Here is a 19,267-nt window from a genome sequence, read left to right on the forward strand (position 1 = left end):
CCAACGAGTCTACTTTAGTAGTCTGAATTTCAGCCCCAAATTGAGGCGGCTTTCAGACTCTGAAAGCCGTCTCAATTTGGGGCTCAAAGTTTGAGCCAAACCCATTCGAACAGCAAATCTTACACATCTTACCATCGTGCATGTAAAAAATTGGTACCGATATCATGCACGGCGTACAGGAATGAAAATCGTCAGCTTGGATGGCTATCCTAGCTATTACTCGCGTGCTCGCATTGTCATCGCCACAACGCATTCCTCCGCTTGACGTGTCCAAACCAATCTTGCTGTCGAAACAGGTTCAATACAGTTCACGCAAATGCTCGGACACAAGACCGACACAGTGATAAGCGTTCAGGCGACAGAAGACACCGGTGCTCGCAATGGCACGACACACACAGACCGAGTGGAACCGAATACCACCGACCTTATGTCCCTTGTCAAGTCAAGCCAAGATACCAGTAACCTGCAAAGAGACCCGAGAGAGTCTCGCGTGTCACCTATCGCCAAAATCCTCTTCCTCGACGGTGTACGTGGGGCTGCTGTCATCTTTGTCGTCACACAACACACCGGATACATGCACGACATCTTCATGGGTGCTGTCGGAGTCGACGCCTTCTTCGTGCTCTCCTCGTTTCTGCTGACCATGATCTTCATGAAGAAAAGCATCAAGCTCCTTGCCGAGAGCGCGTCGTACCGCAAGTGGGGGTACACGTTGGCCGACTATTTCTCCAAGCGCTTCTTCCGCGTGTACCCGCTGTTTGCTCTCTTGTCGATCGCGCTGTGGCTCATGCCGTTCGAGTACAAACACCGCTATTATCTGGTGAAACAGCCCGAAGATTTCAACCTCTTCAAGACACTCACGTTTCATCCGGAGCACCGACACTACCTCATGTGGACACTGCCGTTGGAGATCTCGTACTATTTCATCTTGCCTGCTTTCGTGCTGACTGTTCTGAAACTGGGTCACTTCTGGTGGATGGCATTTGTGCCCTTGTACGTCTGGATGATTCACGAGGGTCTGTACACGACTCGAGACAGCTTCTACCGTCAGCCACTGAGCATGCACCTGCCGACGTTTGTGGCGGGGTCTATGGCGGCGATCATTTTCGTGAAGCTGGAAGCGTGGATCAAAGCAACGAGTTTCAAGTTCCGTACTCTCCATGTCGTCGCTCTTCCGGTCGTTGAGGCCATTTTGATCGCAGTCTACCTCAGTGTGGTCTTCCGTGGACTTTTCTTCAATTGGTTGGGCATGCCATTGCCACCATCCACGAGATACATCATGCCGTTCACGAGTGTCAAGTTGTCTCTGCTGATAGTCATCGAGATGGTCCGGCCGTCCACGGTCTCCCAGGTCTTCGAGTGGATCGTGCTGCGGTACTTGGGCAAGATCAGCTTTTCCGTGTACTTGCTGCACGTGTTTGTGATCTTCACGCCTCCGATCAAGCAGATGCCGAACTACTATGACAAGACGTTCGCCGTGTTTGGTCTTGTGATTTTGTTAGCGACGGCGTCGTACCACTTAGTGGAGTATCCGTCCCAACTACTGGCACAGAGACTCTCCCGGATGTTTAGTCGACTCGCGTCGTACGAGCATGAGAAGATCGAAACGGACTTCGACGCGTCATCTGAATCGAGGAAGACAACATCAACCCTAAAGGAGAAAGTAAGACTATCATCCACGAACTGAAGTACTCTGTAGTATTTCCATGTTTAAATTGGTTAAAAATATTAAAGGAGTTTTTTTTTGTGAGTCGTGAGTATCATATTTCTATTGATAAAGGACAACTGCAGTGGAAGCGTCGGTTGGCCTCTTGTGCGCCACGTACACGTATAAAATACCGCGGTTACTGCTGGATCTGGTGCAACAGAAGCTCGACAGGCAGCAAACTCGAGTCGTTGGTAAGCACAACATCAAAGCGTTGCAGGTACAGATCCAGTTTCTCGTCTGCCCCGTCGTTGAGGAATCCAATGCGGACGATTTCTTCTTCCTTAAAGTCCAATCCGTTGGCCATATTCGCGTCACCCAGCGAGTCTCCCAGCAGCAAAATGTTGTGGCGCTTTTCCAGTCGGCATTGCTTCCAGAAGTCCGTCTCCACGATCGCACTCGCGTTCTTGTTCAAGCTGTGAATAAGCTGCAGCGACAAAAGTAACCGTGAACAAAAGAAGCTACATACCGTACTTTTGTCTAGAAATTTTGGTCGTACCGTTCCATCAAAGCCCTCAACCTTGTCGTTTTCATCGAAGCGCATCATGTTGGAGATGACGTGAACATTCTTCGGAGGCGTCTTGGTTGCCGTCTTCGCATACTCCTTGTTCAACACGGCGTGGATCACGTCGTAGAGCCCGGCGGAGAAAATAAGCGTGGGCACATTCTCTCTTGCCAACAGGTCGAAGATCTCCATGAAACCCTCTCGCAGCGTGATGTCGCTCTCCTCCACCGCCTTCTCGACAGCACTCTTGGAAACGCCGTGCTGGATCATGAGCTCGTGCGTCCTCGTCCACCATTTGATCATGAACGGAAGTTTCTCCTCCTTCGAGAGTTGCGCTGATTGTTCGATCGGGAAATATTTCTCAAAGATCTCGCGCGCCACCGTCTTTGCTTGTGGTCCCAGCGCCTCGCTCTCCATCAGGAGGCTGTGACTGCTCAGAGCTTGGTCGTCTGGTAAAAAAAAAACAGTTTTGTTGCATATTCTTTTAGGTTAATACGTTTTTTTACCGTACTCATTAACAATTCACTGTGCACGTGCCTGTGGGTTTGTAGGCGGGAGTGAGCGTGTAGTCGAAGTCGGCGATGACGATGAGTTTGTCCAGTCGGTCGGTGGAAAATTTCTTCCACTTGCGGGCGAACGCGTCTATGGTGACAGAAATGCATGAAGGTCAGCCAATGCAATTATTGAGAGGAAGATTTCGTGGTCGTGCCTGGATCGCGGACAAACATCATGGGCTTTCCTGGCGGTCGGCGGTGGCTGGAACTCGATTCAGAGCGCGCTGTGTTGGAGTCTCCACGGCAGCTCATCGCAACACCCGCGCCAGCGAGGGCCACGCCAGCGGAGAAGAGAGGCGAAGCTCGAGTGAGGTGGCGGAGACTGAACATGATGCGTGTCAAAATAATGTCATAATGAAGTACTGCTCGAAGCAAATAGAAAAAAAAACATGTTTTGCTTTTTTTCAACTGCATGTATTAATACGCTGGTGGCATAATCGCAGAGAAGAAATTATACTACCGACTGGAATAAAACAGATATAGTAGTATCGTAAAAAGGAAACTATTAATACTTTATCTCCTTCTCATTCTTCGAAGAATTTAGAAGTATGAAGTAGTACTACGTTGAACTTCGTAGTAGATGTTTATCCTGGATAAATTATCATGCAAACTAATAAGATTACCGGTAAAGTAAAATCTAAGAAAACAATTTTCCTCAGTCATGCACGACTATCACAAAATAGTACAATATCAGTCATTTTTTTACGGATACTCTTCCTCATAGACAAGCTTCGAGTCGAAGCTATTGAGTGTAATATTATTTTTTCTGTCGTCTACGAGTTTGTAGATAGACGTTGTGGTGACCGAGTGTCGTCTGCTTTGGAGGCAGAATGGGACGCTGAGATCGCTGGCGTTGCCACCACGTGTGATTGGTGGGGGCTATGTGTGTGGCCTGCATGGGGCGGTGGGGGTACGGGGCCTCGTCGTCGAACAACCACAACACCATTGGACGAAATGATCGAATGGTGAGAAGGTGGGTGGGCTGGTATGGGGTCATGAATACTACGATAGGGTGGAGCTGCAACTTCATTGGAATGCCGTCGTGTAGCGGTGGAAGGTGGAAATTCTCGCCTCGGTGGATGTGCTGGTTGTACAAGTGGTCGGAGAGCTACCATACCGTTGCTGACTGTAACGCGACTGTTGCTCTGTGGTTTCCTGGCTGTGAGCACTCCAGAGTGACGATGGTCACGCGGTGGATTAGGTGCGATCGGCAGAAACCCTGAGCCAGACGACACTGCTGATGAATTGCTTATCATCACAAGGTTGCGACCGCCACGCACCGAACTTGGTCGTTGCGTGGACCCTGATCCACTAGCGTGTGGTGGAGCATTTGCCGGTGTGACTACACGCAGAGAAGAAGCTTTTTGGGTCTCTGAATGTTGCTGGTGCTGGGGTGGGTGATGAGGGTTTGATCTGCGTCTCGGGCTTTCCTGGACGCCGTGGGAACCTGAGTTCTGACGAAGCGGTTTCCCAGAAACCTCAATACGTTTACTTGTTCCAGTAGCAGCAGAACTTACGTCACTTCCACCTGTTCGAACGGTGGAATCCTGTTGTCGATTACTCTCACGACGAGCTGCACGGTCGGTCACAACGTTAGAAGTGTTACCGGGTGTGGGTACTGGAATGGCACGATTTCGCATAATCCGTTGGAGTTTACTGTCGAGAAGGTAGTAGGACGCCGTGACGCGGTTGAATAGATTCTTTGATAATGCCGACTGCACCTCATCCCCCGGCAATCCCAGTGATTCCAATTGACTTAATACAAGTTTGTGCCGTGTCTTGAGCTCGTCACTGTTAGCTCCCCCGCCCACATCGTAGCCGGATATGTCGGGCTTTTGCACACCAGCCAGCCACGGGTGCTGCAAGATCTTGTCTACAGTGTAGCGTTTCTCGGGGTCCGTCTCAAGAATGCGACGGATTAGGTCTTGCACATTCGCCGATAAAAACGTCGGCATCTTGTAGTTAGCACTTAAAATCTTCTTGTAAAGCATGTTGGTGTTGCTATCCTCGAACGGAAGAAAGCCGCAAACCATCGCAAAGAGCACCACACCCAGACTCCACATGTCAGCAATGGGGCCGCGATACAGTCGTCCTTGGATCATCTCGGGAGCAGCATAGCAAGGCGAACCGCAGGCTGTACGCAGCAGACGTCCACCGTCGTGGGTGTTACTTAAGCCAAAGTCCACAATCTTCACAAGAAGTGTCGAGGGATCCGTAGCATTGTGGCGATTGGACTGGAGCAGCAAGTTTTCCGGTTTCAAGTCGCGATGAGTCACTTCGTTTGAGTGCAAATACGCGAGTCCTTCTACAATCTGGCGGAAGAGAAAGGCGGCCTCAGGCTCGCGAATGCGATGATGTGCAACGATGTACTCGAACATTTCCCCTCCGTCGATGTGTTCCATAATGAGAAAGATCCGATCTGGAGAATCGATGACCTCGTACAGTTGGATTACGTTCTGATGCCGATTGCGCTTGAGAATTTTAATCTCGCGTGCAACTCGCTCCACATCTGCCGCCAGGACAATTCGTTTCTTTTCTAAAATTTTCACGGCAACTTTTTCACCGGTCGGCAAGTGTAACCCGAGCTTGACCTTGCCAAACGTACCCTTGCCAATGGTCTCACCCAACACGTACTCTCCGACCACGTCACCATTGTTCTCTCCACTTGCATTGGATGTGGCATTTCCTGTAGTCGCAGAAGATGTCGATGCTGTGGAAGCCTCCGTCGCTACTCTCTCGGGTTCTCGTCGCTGTTGCTGCTTGTCCTGGTCCCCTACAGTTTTCGAGTTTGATGGCACTCCTTCTGCCTGTTGCTGCTTCTGTCTAGTAGGCGAAGATTTGTCGGGAATGTTCGTCTTTCGCCCTGGAGACTCGGGCGTGGGCGGAACGGAGGGGTTCATGACCGCAGTATTTCCCTTATTTGTGTTATTCGCTGTCATCTCCTCTCAGCCTCAGCGCTTCCTAGCAAGTTAGTGGATTGTGTTGGTAAGGAGTTGCTCCGGTTTCACCGGCGGAGGGCGACAATATCCTCGCACGGCAGCACCCACGGCAACTGCGGAGGGCAAGACCTGTAATACCCAGAGCCAGCAGGCGACAAGAATCACTGCTCTATCACTGCACTGCAGCAAAGCACACAACGCCACAATCGGCTCGGATCGCCAGAATAGGACACGAGTTTTGTCCCAACCACCATTTTCGCAACGGTGATCGCTATTAATACGCGTGTTATCGCTCTACTCCTTCCTGGTGGACACTGCTGTTATCTGCTCTATCAACATTTGCACTGGCACGAGACTCGCGTCGTCGGTGAACACGACATCGTAGAGTTCGAGATACTCCTCCAAAGCTTCGTCCACCTTCAAGTTGAGGAAGCCAATCCGGATGATCTCGTCGGCGTCCAAGCCATCGGCCATGCGTACGTCGCCTCGCGAGTCACCGAGCAGAAGAACGTTGCGACGTTTGTCAAGCTGACACTCTTTCCAGTATGGCGAGTCCAGCAACGCATGCGCCGTCTTGGTGAGCGGGTGAATGACCGGACCGTCGAAGCGTTCGATGCGGCCTTTTGCGTCGAAATGCATCATGTTGGACACGACGTGCACGTTGTCGGGTGTGAACTTTTGTTCGTCGGGGATCTCCTCAGCTGTGATGTGCGTGCAGTTATGCTCCGCTGCAAACTCCTTTTCCAAGGCGGCGTGGATCACGTCGTAGAGTCCGGCAGAGAAGACGAGCGTCGGCACTTGCTGGTCGTGTAAAAGTCTAAAGAGCGAGTGGAATCCTGGACGGAAACTGAGGGACCCCGACGCCACTGCTGTCTTGACCTGATCCTTGGAGAGTTGATACTCGACTAGCAGCGAGTGGACGCTCTCCCACCATTTGGCCAGGAAAGGGAATTTCTCCTCGGCTGAGAGGTTTGAAGAGGTTTCCACGGGGTAGTAACGAGCGAAGAGTTTCTGGTGAGCAGTTGCCACTTCGGGTGGCAAGGCGCTGCTGGTCATGGGCAGGCCGTGACTACTGTTTTCTTGCTCCAAAGGTTTTTGGGGGTCGCTCTGCGGCTTGTAGTACGGTGTCAAGGTGCGGTCGAAGTCGGCGATCACCAGGAGCTGCTCTGGACCGTCCTCGACAAACTTTTTCATCTTGTGGGCGAAGGCATCTGGCAAGTTTGGCGCCGTTTAGATAAAAATCATTAAAATGACAATCATTGCCACAAACACTCTTCGTACCAGGATCTCTGATGATCATTCGAGGGGTGCGACCGTGGTGTCCGTCGTTGTAGGACAGCGCGTGGGTGGACGAAGCTGGGGAGGAATTCGCTGCGGTAGCGCTGAACAAGACGAACGAGGCACCGGCAGCAGCGCAAAGCGAGCGGGGGAGGAGATGACGCCAAGTCATGGTCGAAGAAGAAACAACAATGGCGAAAACGAAATGGGGCGAATTGGCAAGTCGGTGCCTGTGGCAAATTGTCACAGGGATGTCAGCCAAAAAGTGAAAGTTTTTTGTCAGCCAACGATGGATGCCACTACAAAATGCAAAATTGTCTACAGGTTGATCTCTTCTATCTCTTCGCCTGAGGTTTTGCGCCTTGTTTCCTTTTGTCGATTTGCCAAGATTGCCAGCGAGAGACTTCGTTTCGATCCCCCAGACGACTTCTGCTTCCCACCGATTGCTGGAGACGAAGTTCGGGACAGTCGAGACGAAGCTGTTCGAGACGATGGTCTGGTTTTCTCGCCCTCTTCGTCGCTATCAATACGTAAACAAGCGGTGTCGCTCACGAGCTACATGCAGAGCTTCTCAATGGAGCCCAAAGTCTTTTCCAGATCCTGCATCCGCTTGGTTTTGAGCCGATTACTCTCCGCCAAAGCCTCGAGTCGAGCAGCGACGTCTTCGTCCACCGTGTGCCGCAAATGTTCGATCTGAGACTGTTGCAACTCGACCCGTCGGCTTACGCGCATTCGGTCTTCCGCTTCCAGTAACTCACTAGCTACCTGTCTCTTTACATGACGCGTCAACTTGCGAGATGCCGTCTCACATGGTTGCGGCCACTTGTTGCCGGTCTTAGGCAACATGATGAGAGGGTCCACTTTCGTGAAATTCACACCATTGTTTCCATTACGGAATTCGGCAATGACACGTTTCGCATCTGCCACAAGCAGTTTAAATGCTGGCGAGAATCCCTTTGAGAATGGATATTTGCGAAGTTGCTCCATTTCACGTCGAGCAGCTTGCAATGCCCGCTCTTCGCTGGGAGAAATATCGGCATTGGCATCAACCACATCTCCAGATTCGTCCCAGCCCATGACGCGATCATTCGCAGCCGTCGCTAGCTCTTCGTCTTCCTCTTCTTGTTCAGTGATTGTCTGCATATACGCGTCGTTGAGAATGGCCAGGAAAACGTTCACCAAGATGAGCAGCAACAGCAAATAGTACAAAATGTAGAAAACGGGACCTGCCACTCGATGGGAATCCGCCATGCCCGCGTAATCCAGCTCTCCAGCCACAGCTTGCAATAGTGTTACGATTGCCACACCAAGAGAGCTGAAGCCACGCACATCCAGCCCAAACAGCAGTAGCCCGATCTGTGCAAATGCGCAGATACAAACCAGGAAACACACGAAGAACCAGGCCAGATCACGAGCAGCACGACCTAACATCCACAGCAAGAGACTCATGCGCTTCGATACTGTGGTGTACTGCAGAAGCTTGATCCACACCAGCGCCGCATTGATACTCTCGATAACACTTTCAGCATACAGAACAGTTGCCAGGCCTTGCAAGTTCGGAATCTCTTCCAGCGACGCCGACGTGATCGCTTTTGCAGCCGTCCCACTCATTGTTCCGTACGCGAGATCGATCGTGTAGAGTCGCACAGCGATCGTAGTCGCGAAAACAACGAGATGCATCGCTGTAAGTAGATTCCAGAGAGAGGCAGTCAAGAACCCCTTCACACCGACACGATACATTTCTTTCAGCATGCTCCACCACTGGATAAGAACATAGAGCACCACGACACCCTCCAACACAATCCGTCCCGTACTTGCCGAAGAGTAACGAAAGAGACGCAGAACTGCATCTGAGAGTTGGACAAACGCGCCACCTGAAGCTGGGAACTCGACCACAATCTCCACAATGTTGAAAAGCTGTAGATACGCGTTGTAGACGGTAAAATCCACGACCAAGGCGCGTGTAGGAAGGTCGAGGTATCTGTCGGTCTTGAGTTCTGCCAGCCTCTCACGAGAGAGTGTTCCGTTCAAACCTAGATCCACGACGTAGCCGGATCCTGGAAATGATACGCCAGTGTAGCCCCGCACACTCATCGCATGTGTCACTTTGGCACTGCTCCAGTTGTACGCGTGTACAGCGGTAGGAATCGCCCCTCCCTCCCCATTTGGGTTGGGATCTGTGCAGAGATGGATTCCAATTGGCTCCTCGTAGACACAAGTGCACTGAACTGCACACTGCGCTGTGCACTGTGAAGTGTAGCGAAACCTGTCGACACCGAACGCTTCACCGCAGATCCGTTCGCAGTCGGAATAACACGTCTGTAGATGCGTATATGTCTTCGTGACGGTGTTTAATTCCAGATCATTGAAAAATAACCTCGCTGTAGCGTAACTTATCGACGCAACGATATCTTCGCTGTTGAGAATGAGACCGTAGCCTTGTGTTTCCTCCACGTCACTGGCAAATTTCCCGTAGCAAAACGGAACAATCGTCTCGTACTCGGGAATTTGACTCAGCGATGGACACGAGCCAGGCTTCACGCGCAGAGCTCGAAGACGAACGCCGCCCAATAGGCGATTGGAGCACGCAACCACACTTCCCGTTTCAGACGATGCGGTGGTGGTAGTATCGCTTTCCTGTGCGACACCGAACACGACATCAGCAAAAGGCCCTTCAAGGAACGCCCACATCTGTGCTTGATCGCGAATTGCAGTGAAGCTGGTCGGGAGCAAGGAGCTGCTGCTAACACTGGACGAAGTCGACGTGGAGGATGCTGTGGAGACTGTCGGCACTGTGAAGGATTGGTCCACGAGTGCAGATTTTAGTCGATTGGCAAAGTAGAAAGCCTGGATGTTCTCTTCAATGACGGTCGTGGCCAGGATGAAGAGGATGAGAAACACCACGTAGCTCAAAGCTTCCACCAGACTTCCAAACGGCACTGGGTTCCTCGCTATCCTTTTAATTCTATCATCACGCTGGACTTGCATAGCTGGATCCGTCGCTACAGATGAGGCGTGCGGGTCTGGAGTTGAGGATCTTGGTGACGTCGGAGCAGCATGTGACAGCTCAGTACTCTTGCCATCACTGCCTTCCAGCTTTGCATCTTGCCCAGATTCCACCTCAGAATCGTCTCCAACACGATGTCGTCGCAGCATGTCGATGGCGTCTGCTGTGACCGATCCTGAACACCCGACTCTCTGTGTTCTGCACGAAAGGACACTCAAGGACGACGACCTAACGAACAGTCTCCATTAAACCGCCACAACAACAAGAATAATACTGCGACAAACCAGAAAAAATGTATAGCACACACATATGACAACTCAGTCTACAATGAAGCATCAATGACGCACCAGCCTGTTGCCCTGTTGCAGCCTGATCATCTCAAGCCTTTTCCGCGCTGCCAGGAGGGTGAGCCCCTCCCACAGTAGCTGGACTAGCATTAATTACAGTCTCCGTTGACGGAACTGGCGACTGCACCTTGGCCGGACTGGGCGTCATGCTGGGGTCCTTAAACTCTACGCGTCGCTTCTTCGTGGTTGTCGCATTTCCTCCTCCTGACGTCTTGGACCTCGCTTCCTCCACTAAAATATCCTTGAGCAGCTGAAACTTGGCGTGTTTTTGCTCCGTGAGCCCCTGCAGCTTCATCTCCAGCTCTTGCAGCTGTCTCTTGGCCGCTGTCACGGCGTCTTCCTGTTTTTCTGGAGTTTTAGTCTCCCCCTGTTCTTTTTCCTCACTCTTGCTCTCCTCTGCATCCTTCTCTGCAGCAGCCTCATCCGCCAGTCTTCGATGTCTGATACTGATCATCTTGCGCCAGTTCTTTTGCATGCACCGGCGGCGAATCGCACTAAGAAAAAATAAAGTCCCAGATCAGTGGCAAACATAATTTTTAAGTCAATTCTGAGCAGAACTCACCAGCGGATGGCTTCATGTTTTGCGTCGCGCAGACGAATGGGTGATTCAAGACGAAATGTGTGCGGTAGTATCGCCTCCAGATCTCTAGGGCCCGCGTACGGCACGCGCGGATTGCGCGCATAAGGTCGGCCGCTCATCTTGGCGTAAATATAATAAATGAGGACAAGCTCCTCAAGTAAAATTCAGTGACCAATCAACATACGCCTACAATGATCTCGCTTTAGTGACATCGACGCAATCTGCCCCGGCCAGAACACGCTAGAGAGAGAAAACAAACGACACCAAACGCACACAGTCGAAACCGCCTGCTCCCGCGAATAGCCCACCGCCAAGGTAGCCACTGCAGCAGGTCTAGCGCTCTCTCGTGTCCCTCGCCTCCGTCACATCGCCATGAAGATCGTCGCCATCGGTGCGTGTTTCCCCTCTCCATTGCCATCTACCATGCACTACTGTAGCAATTACATGAGCAATAAATTATTTTTATTTAAACAAAATGGATCTGACGTAATTTCGCCGTGCGTTTCGATAGAGTTGCTGCGTCAGGATGGCCAGGGCCAGGATCCGATTATTCTTTCAGCAAGCTTCGAGGTGTCTTCATTCGGCTACTTCCAGCGCTCTGGGTACGCTCCGCAGCGCAATGCTGTAATTGTCGGTAGAGGATGGGACAATCCGATTTTTCTGACTGTGATGGTGCTTATGATGCAATTGCTCCTACATATTGCAGCGTCCGGGAGATGATCAACTTCTTCAGTCGGACGTTTATCAAGCGTACGGAGCCTGGTCAGCGGCAATCCATCCAGCACGAAGAGTACAACTGCCACGTGTACGTGCGTCGCGATGGACTCTCGGGTATCGTGGTGTGTGATCAGGAGTACCCGCCGCGTGTGGCGTTTGCGCTGCTGAATAAGCTCATGGATGAGTATGACAAGTCTACAGGGTAAGTAACATGGCTACATTGCTGCCACGTCACTCCAAGGATATTAATCGATTTGTTGTCATAGTGGCAACTGGAAGACGCAGTCGGGCAACCCGCAGGAGTTTGCGGCTTTGACAACGGCTCTGGCTGAGTATCAGGATCCGTCCAAGGCCGACAAGATTTCGGCAATCCAGAAGGAGCTAGACGAGACCACCGCCGTGTTGTCCAAGACCATCGACAACGTGCTGGAGCGCGGTGAGAAGCTGGACGACCTCGTGTCCAAGTCACAGGATCTCAGCAGCCAGTCCAAGGTCTTTTACAAACAGGCCAAGAAGACCAACTCGTGCTGCGTGGTCATGTAAGAAGCTACGACGTTTGCCGATTTTCCCCCGTGGTCCCTATCCATTTCATCGATTGGGTTCTACTACAAATTGCATTTCTTCCTCTACTTTTGTGTGCTATCGTGAACAAACAAAATGCTTTTCTTGCACTTGGACGCCTATTTATTCTACTTCCGCTTAGGAGAAGCAGTCGTTTTGGCTTTCCTTCGCGGTCGAAGAGAGCGGTTCATGGCTTTACCTCTGCCTCTGCCTCTGCCCCTGCCCCGTCCTCTCCCTCTACCGGGACTTGCGGTTCTTGGTGGTGCAGCATCGCTCGACTCGTTGCTAGCTTCATCGCTGTGTTTTCGCTTCGATGCCTTCTTGGAGTCGCTTTGCACACTATCGTTGTCACCAGTCCTGGAACTTCTTCTGCTATTGGTCTCCGAGAGCTCATCGTCGCCTAAAGAAAACAATAAATGTGTCAGTTAATCGAGCGGCTCAATAGCTCCAGACTTCAGGCCCACGCACTGTCATCTTGCTGTGCACCAGAGTCTTTCCGGTGACTGTTTCCACCTCTGCCTTGATAGGAATTCTTTATCGTCTTGTGGCCTCCGCAGGTTGGACAGGAGTCGACGGGGTTTAAAGCATTGCCAGAAGGCAAACCAGCGTTTTCTCTCAGCTTGTCCAACTACACATCAACGAATTTAAGGATAGGATATAGCGTAAGTGATCGATAGGCTTTCGCAAGGCATAGCTACCGTACCTGTGACACAAGCTGGTTGATAGACTCGAGCTGATCACTTGCAAGCTGTTGCGCATCAATTCGTTGAGCTGCAAAATACATCCCAAGAGTACTTGTAAGCCACTTGGATGAGTCATATACATCGCAGATTTCGTTGACTTACCTTCAGATTTTTGCAGCTGGAAGCGTAATCGCTCGATCTCGCCCTTCATTTGCAGCGAGTTATAGCGCTCTTGCTCCCACTCGTCCATATTCTTAGGCAGATACGACGGAAGCCACTGGAGTGCATTCGGACCGACAGCAGCCACTCGCTCTGGCAGTCTACTCAGCGGACTGATCAAGAGTCCCGTGTCAAACGGGGTGATCGGGACCGTGGACGCAGGGAACTCGATCACTCGACGGTTCTTCGACTTCTTCGAGCCCGTTCCCGGCAGTGGCGTCATAATCAGTCGTCGCTTCTTGCCTCTGCGTTGACTTAATTCTTCTATAGACTCGACCGCCGATTCGTCTTCTGATGACAATTCTTCACTTCCATCGCTAGACTCAGAGTCCTCATCACTGTCGTCCAACGGATACTCAACGGCCCCGCTGAGCATACGCAGCTTGCCATTAGGCTGAACCAGCTTGCCAATCTTCTCGAAAAAGCGCACTTTCAGCTCTTCTTCGGCCTCCGCATACTTCATGTCCGATGGCAGCACTTCCACACTTTCTTCTTGAATGTATCCAACGCCACCGAAGTCCAGTTTAACCTCCAGTTGCCTTGTTTCTAGACGCAACTCGAGCACTCGACCAGTTCCGAATGGCGCACATTTCACACGATCACCGACACAAACCTCGTCAATCTCCGGGAGTTCGATGCCCTGCGCTTCCAGCGTCGCCTCAAGTCTGCTCTTCTCACGAGCGAGACGCAAGAGGCGGCTTCCTCTTGCTTCAAGCTCCGTCATAATGTCCTGCAGTGCACTCGTACGACGACGACTTGACTCCAGGCCTTTCGCAGTGTCTGCCACGTCGCGACTCAGCGCACGTGTCACGCGATCGTGCTGCTTCTTCATGCGCTTCATCTCGCCTACCTGCCACAGCAGCGTGCAGCGATGTCTCACGAAGGCTCTTTCTAAATCTTCACGCTCAATTCTCATGGCTTGAAGCTCACGTTGGGTGATGCGCACAGCACGGCGAGCAGCCGGTAAAGACTCAACAATCTCCTCTGGTGCAATAACGCCGCTAGGTCTAGAGCGACGATTCTTTAGCGCTGCAGCCAACGGCATGTCGTCTTCACTGTCGTTCTCGTCCACTAGAAACAGTCTACGATGGTCCTTATCGCCAACATTCGGACGTCCGCCAGGCAATTTAACACCCGATCGCGCTTCAAACGTCGCGAGTTGATGCTGGATGCTCTTAATGTCAACCTGCGCCTCGTGGTGTGTCAGACACGTGACGCCGTCCACCTCCGGTAACAGTCTTGGCTGGCGGTCGTAGCGCTGGCCTTCGTGCAGATGTTGCATTAAGTGCAGACTATTAGGACCCAACGGTAGCTGCTCCATCTCCCTGTACGCCTTGCGCTCGGCGTCCTGATCGTCTACAGCGTCTCTCCGCTTCTGCGGTCCGCGTCTGAAGCACAAGGATGATCAATGTCGAGCTTCCCGGAGCAAAATGAACGATCAAATAGGACGGTACATACCTTCGTTTGCCCTTCTTCATATTGTCTAGTCCCTCGGCGTCCTCAATTTCTCCAAAACCTATGGATTTATTGCCGCGAAGCTTGGCGCGGGCCTTGCCTAACAACTGATCGAACGTCTCTGTCTCAATCATAGTGCAGCACAGAGAGAGCACGCACTAGTTGCAGCTGATGCTCGTCTGTACGCGTGGCGGGATGTTGTGGCGCTGCAATGAGCACAGGAAGTTCGTGCGCAATGAGACTTGACACACGGAGGGAGAATGGCACCAATTCCCTCTTTTTATGTTTCGAACCGTGGAAGGACCACTTCAAACGTTAAAATCTACAGTTTATTTTGGAAATACTGTAGTACTGTATAGATTTTTGCAAAATGACCAGAGGTTTGTTCTGGCTCACAATTTCACCTACTGCCATGGCCGGGTGATGATGGCGGTAAGTGTTCACCTTTGGTATGGCATATGCTTTTCCATAGGATTGTTGATTTTACAATAATCGCAGTGATTAAAAAGACCGCTCTCCAAAGGCGCCGCCGCGCGGTATTTAATAGGTAAGTGCATCTGGAGTGCAGAGACTTTCAGACCGTTTCTCCGGCATGAAGCAGCAAGAAATAAGCTTCGTCAACCTAAGTTATTTATACATGTACAACCTCCATTTTGCGCACCATGTGGGGCCAGCTCCCTTTTCAGCCAATCAAAAGAAAGTGCCTCACGAACAAAGTCAGACAGAAACAAAACAGACGTAACCACGCATGATCTCCAACTCGACGCGAGAGAAGGCCAAAGCCACCAAGGCCTATCTGGAGCAGAAGTATGCGACCATGAAGCGCGAGCGCGAGGAGAGTCGTGAGCGCCGCAATACGCTGGAGCAGCAGATGGCGGCGTTACGCCTCACGGAGCGCAAGAAGGAGCAGTACCGCCAGGAGCTCCGTTCCAAGGAGCTTCAGAGCTTGCGGCATCAACGTAAGCGCTTGGCCGTTGGAGACTTCCAACCACTCGCCGTTATCGGCCGTGGTGCCTTTGGAGAGGTTCGTCTCGTGCGCAAGAGAGACAGCGGGGAGATCTTCGCGCTCAAGTCGCTCGAAAAGAGTGCAATGGTACTTAAGAACCAGGTGGGTCACGTCAAGGCTGAGCGCGATATCTTGGCCAGTGCCGACCAAGACAACAACTGGCTTGTCACGCTACACTACTCGTTCCAGGATGACCACAGACTGTATATGGTCATGGAATACTTGCCCGGTGGAGATCTCATGGGTCTGTTGATGAAGGAAGACACGCTGAATGAGGCCACAACGCGCTTCTACGCTGCGGAGATGGTGCTGGCCATCCAGTCTGTGCACGATCTGGGCTACATCCATCGCGACATGAAACCGGATAACGTGCTGCTGGATGCGCACGGACACTTAAAGCTCACAGACTTGGGATTATGCAAGAAGATGGACTCGCGAGTGGACTTGCTGCCGGTCTCGCAGCATGCTATGGACCCGGAGCAAGCTGCTGCGGCCGCTGCTGCAGCTACAACAAGAGGAGGAGGCGGCGGTAACAGCGTGGACGCGTCGCGTAGCAAGCCCTTTTCACGTAACAGGCAGGTGGCGTTCAGTACGGTCGGCACGCCCGACTACATCGCACCGGAAGTGCTGGCCCAGAAAGGATACGGAAAGGAATGCGATTGGTGGTCTATGGGTGTGATTCTCTACGAATGTCTGGTGGGCTACCCTCCGTTCTACGCGGATGAACCTGTGCAGACGTGTCGAAAGATCGTCAACTGGAAGCAGTCGTTTGGGTTCCCTCCGGAAGCCATCGCACGGCTAAGTCCGCAGTGCATGGACTTTGTCCGGAGACTTATTTGCAACTCCGAGAATCGCTTGGGTACAGGTTCCGTTGAGGAGATCAAGCGACACCCGTGGTTTAACGGGGTGGACTGGTCTACGCTGCGTTCCATTCGGGCGCCGTATATTCCTCCTGGAGGCGGTTCCCAGTTCGACTATGTGCTGAACCAGCTGCAGGTAAACAACCCCGAGGAATGCGGTCCGCAGTATCAGGAACTCGTTCGCCAGATTACATCGAACTTCGACGAGTTCACAGAGCCGTGCGAGTTGCCTGCGCCGACGCCAGTTCAAGCGTCAGCAATGGGTCGCGTTCCTCCTGCAGCGCCGATCAACGGCGCAGGCCACGACAATGGCCCAACGGCACATGAAACAGCGGGACATGCGAATGAGGGCGAGCTACCACAGGCTTTTGGGCCGGACGGCAAACCCCTGACGTTCAATAAGTTCATTGGCTACACTTACAAGCGCAAACCGCCGGTTCGAATGGCACTGAACGACGGTCTCTTTGATAACGGAGCCGCGGCTGTTGGCAACGAGGGTGACCATTCCTCTGCGCCGCTACACAGAGTTACTCCTCCTGGGAGCTATGGGGCCCACACGAACGCCGTTCCGGACTCAGCATCCAGCACGGCGGGAAGTTCCGCAGGTTACGCATCTCGTCAAAATTTGGACGGCGGCAGTGAGCGCTACGGCTACCAGTGACCAGTTAAATTGTGTAGGTAGAAGTTGCCTGTGCGGTGGATTATCTACAAAGCGTGTGTTCCATGTTAGATGTGGCCGTTGCGGACCAAGCGTTTTAGACCGTTTTCCAGTGCGTTCATTTCCGCCACCAGTCTAGATTCTGGACTCAAAGGGCACGTTGGAAGAGACCTGGACAGTGGAAGCCATTGATGAAGCTGTACTCTAGATACCGTCCACAAAGCTGTACATCCGTATATTCTATACCCTTTCAGATTTTACCCTTTAAAAGATCCATTGTTTCAAATCGATGCTTCCTCTTCACTGTTCATAACCTGCAGGAAAAGGGGTACATGTAGATGTACAACTTTGTGAGTGGCTATTGTTTCGTCAAACAGCAGATGGTGATTGGCCATCGAAGAAATTTTCGGATCGGATATCAAGCTGCAATGATCAACCCTGATGTGCTGGCGTGCGACTCCATCAACAGGGTTGTCATTCTGTGGAGCCCGACGTGCAGATTGCATTTGCTGATTTCCCTTCTTGATCGCGTTGCCAAGACCTCGCACCTTCCGCTAAAATGCAGGACATGGACCCCCAGTCGACACGAGCGCAGTTCACACAGGTGACGACACCTGGCGAGCTAGCTCCGATGCACGTGAGCAAGGTAAACCACTTGCCTTCACCGACGATGGCGATGGAGCTGGACACGCCGCGTACCTTTGAAGTGGTCGCTGGTGACGGGATCCCCACGGGCGCGTGGGCTGCTGGGCTTTTCGACTGCTTTGATAATCTCATGCCCAACTGCTTCATGGTCACCTTCTGCCCGTGCGTTGCGCTGGCGCAGCTATCGACGCGCCTGGGCGTCGCCTCTTACAAAGTGGTGTTGAGTCTTCTGCTGTTCGTGATAGTAGTGGAGCTCACCATGTTTACACTCGTGTGGACCACGGCCGAACACGACGACGACTCGAGCGACGAGTACCATGACTCGGATGACAAGGTGGTCAACGTTACCTTCGTGATCATCACGCTCATCGTGCAGATGTTGCTTTTCGTCTACATCTGGCAGCTTCGCATCAAGACGCGCACTCGCTTCCAGCTGCCAGGCAATGCGGCTACGGACTGCCTCAGCTCATGGTTCTGCTCTTGCTGCACCGTGGCACAGCTACGAACTCATGTTCGCTGCTACCAGCCAGGAGGCTGCTCGTTCGGAGCGCCCGATGTGCTTCAGGCCTACCCGGGCAAGTCGTACGCTGTGTAAAACCCACCAGCTACTGGACGCAAGTACCCGCCATTTATGTCTGCTCGCTTTATATAAGTGTCCGTTGCACAGAATATATTCCAAACCCTTTGACTACCGACACTTCTAAATTTAGACGCCTCAAGCCATCACTCAGTTATAATCAAATGAGGTTTAAGAAGCACTTTGCGATTCGTTGTCGTGAGTTCCGATGTCTGACTTCCAGAAGCCTCCGCCGACGCAGGAAACGCATGCCTACCCAACTGTGTATGCGACGCCCGTTCAGACGGTGGTGTACGTCGAGAATAATGTGCCGCAAACACGTCGGACAGCTGAGGACGAGCAAGGCGTGATGGTCGGCGCGTGGTCGGTCGATTTCTGGGGTTGCTGCGATATCCTGATCCCGAACTGCTGCATGGTGACGTTTTGTCCGTGTGTTTCACTAGCCCAGATCTCTGCGCGCTTGGGTGTTGCCCCGTATCGGCGCGTACTGGTAATTTTCCTGCTGCTTACTCTTGCTGAGGTTATCGCCGGCCTGTACCCGTCCTCTTCAAACAATGATTCGAGCTGGTGGTACAGGTCTGAGAGAGAATACTCGGGTGACGATGAAAGCGAGAGCAATCCAGTACAGTCATGGACTATCACGATTGTGAGGGCTATCTTTTTCGCGTACATTTGGCATTTACGTCAAACCACTCGCCGGTTGTTTCAAATTCCAGGAGGCCCATGCGGTGATTGCTGGTCATCATTCTGCTGCTCCTGTTGCACAATGGCGCAGATCGCTACCCATATCAAGAGCTACAAACCGGGTGATTGCAGCTTTGGGCCGCTAGACGTGCTGCCTCCGTACACCGGACAAACCACCTCGTAGATGATATCTTACGAAACCCTCCCATAATCAATAATGAAAAGACAACCTTGGATATTTAATTTATGCCTACATATGTCTAGTAACGACTCGTAACTTACGAGTC

At 52.0% G+C, this 19,267-nt stretch overlaps 10 protein-coding genes across 10 annotated transcripts; 5 read left to right on the plus strand and 5 right to left on the minus strand.

The window, feature by feature from the left end:
- Window positions 1-652: 652 nt before the first annotated feature.
- PITG_07909 (uncharacterized protein) lies at window positions 653-1,493 on the plus strand (the record flags this gene model as incomplete). The annotated part of the gene is made up of 2 exons (XM_002904074.1): window positions 653-1,416; window positions 1,469-1,493. The coding sequence occupies 2 exons, from the start codon at window positions 653-655 to the stop codon at window positions 1,491-1,493; spliced, it is 789 nt and encodes a 262-aa protein (XP_002904120.1).
- A 2,044-nt stretch (window positions 1,494-3,537) lies between these two features.
- Window positions 3,538-5,703, minus strand: PITG_07910 (5'-AMP-activated protein kinase catalytic subunit, putative; the record flags this gene model as incomplete). The annotated part of the gene is made up of 1 exon (XM_002904075.1): window positions 3,538-5,703. One exon carries the CDS (start codon window positions 5,701-5,703, stop codon window positions 3,538-3,540), a length of 2,166 nt encoding a protein of 721 aa, XP_002904121.1.
- Window positions 5,704-5,997: 294 nt separating this feature from the next.
- On the minus strand, window positions 5,998-7,153 carry PITG_07911 (cytosolic 5'-nucleotidase III-like protein; the record flags this gene model as incomplete). The annotated part of the gene is made up of 2 exons (XM_002904076.1): window positions 5,998-6,914; window positions 6,985-7,153. 2 exons carry the CDS (start codon window positions 7,151-7,153, stop codon window positions 5,998-6,000), a joined length of 1,086 nt encoding a protein of 361 aa, XP_002904122.1.
- A 146-nt stretch (window positions 7,154-7,299) lies between these two features.
- Window positions 7,300-10,137, minus strand: PITG_07912 (Polycystin Cation Channel (PCC) Family; the record flags this gene model as incomplete). Its single annotated transcript, XM_002904077.1, has 2 exons — window positions 7,300-7,477; window positions 7,541-10,137. 2 exons carry the CDS (start codon window positions 10,135-10,137, stop codon window positions 7,300-7,302), a joined length of 2,775 nt encoding a protein of 924 aa, XP_002904123.1.
- Window positions 10,138-10,366: 229 nt separating this feature from the next.
- PITG_07913 (uncharacterized protein) lies at window positions 10,367-11,034 on the minus strand (the record flags this gene model as incomplete). The annotated part of the gene is made up of 3 exons (XM_002904078.1): window positions 10,367-10,372; window positions 10,433-10,829; window positions 10,898-11,034. 3 exons carry the CDS (start codon window positions 11,032-11,034, stop codon window positions 10,367-10,369), a joined length of 540 nt encoding a protein of 179 aa, XP_002904124.1.
- Window positions 11,035-11,177: 143 nt separating this feature from the next.
- PITG_07914 (synaptobrevin-like protein) lies at window positions 11,178-12,261 on the plus strand (the record flags this gene model as incomplete). Its single annotated transcript, XM_002904079.1, has 4 exons — window positions 11,178-11,306; window positions 11,427-11,517; window positions 11,622-11,834; window positions 11,899-12,261. The coding sequence occupies 4 exons, from the start codon at window positions 11,288-11,290 to the stop codon at window positions 12,173-12,175; spliced, it is 600 nt and encodes a 199-aa protein (XP_002904125.1).
- Window positions 12,262-12,321: 60 nt separating this feature from the next.
- PITG_07915 (uncharacterized protein) lies at window positions 12,322-14,416 on the minus strand (the record flags this gene model as incomplete). The annotated part of the gene is made up of 5 exons (XM_002904080.1): window positions 12,322-12,392; window positions 12,441-12,562; window positions 12,658-12,821; window positions 12,897-12,964; window positions 13,039-14,416. The coding sequence occupies 5 exons, from the start codon at window positions 14,414-14,416 to the stop codon at window positions 12,322-12,324; spliced, it is 1,803 nt and encodes a 600-aa protein (XP_002904126.1).
- An 882-nt stretch (window positions 14,417-15,298) lies between these two features.
- On the plus strand, window positions 15,299-17,077 carry PITG_07916 (protein kinase, putative; the record flags this gene model as incomplete). Its single annotated transcript, XM_002904081.1, has 1 exon — window positions 15,299-17,077. The coding sequence occupies one exon, from the start codon at window positions 15,299-15,301 to the stop codon at window positions 17,075-17,077; it is 1,779 nt and encodes a 592-aa protein (XP_002904127.1).
- A 515-nt stretch (window positions 17,078-17,592) lies between these two features.
- On the plus strand, window positions 17,593-18,314 carry PITG_07917 (PLAC8 family protein; the record flags this gene model as incomplete). The annotated part of the gene is made up of 1 exon (XM_002904082.1): window positions 17,593-18,314. The coding sequence occupies one exon, from the start codon at window positions 17,634-17,636 to the stop codon at window positions 18,312-18,314; it is 681 nt and encodes a 226-aa protein (XP_002904128.1).
- A 190-nt stretch (window positions 18,315-18,504) lies between these two features.
- On the plus strand, window positions 18,505-19,164 carry PITG_07918 (PLAC8 family protein; the record flags this gene model as incomplete). The annotated part of the gene is made up of 3 exons (XM_002904083.1): window positions 18,505-18,591; window positions 18,637-18,830; window positions 18,912-19,164. The coding sequence occupies 3 exons, from the start codon at window positions 18,505-18,507 to the stop codon at window positions 19,162-19,164; spliced, it is 534 nt and encodes a 177-aa protein (XP_002904129.1).
- Between the last annotated feature and the right edge of the window lie 103 nt (window positions 19,165-19,267).

The sequence above is a fragment of the Phytophthora infestans genome, genomic scaffold, assembly GCF_000142945.1.
Source record: "Phytophthora infestans T30-4 supercont1.12 genomic scaffold, whole genome shotgun sequence".
Lineage (NCBI taxonomy): Eukaryota > Oomycota > Peronosporomycetes > Peronosporales > Peronosporaceae > Phytophthora > Phytophthora infestans.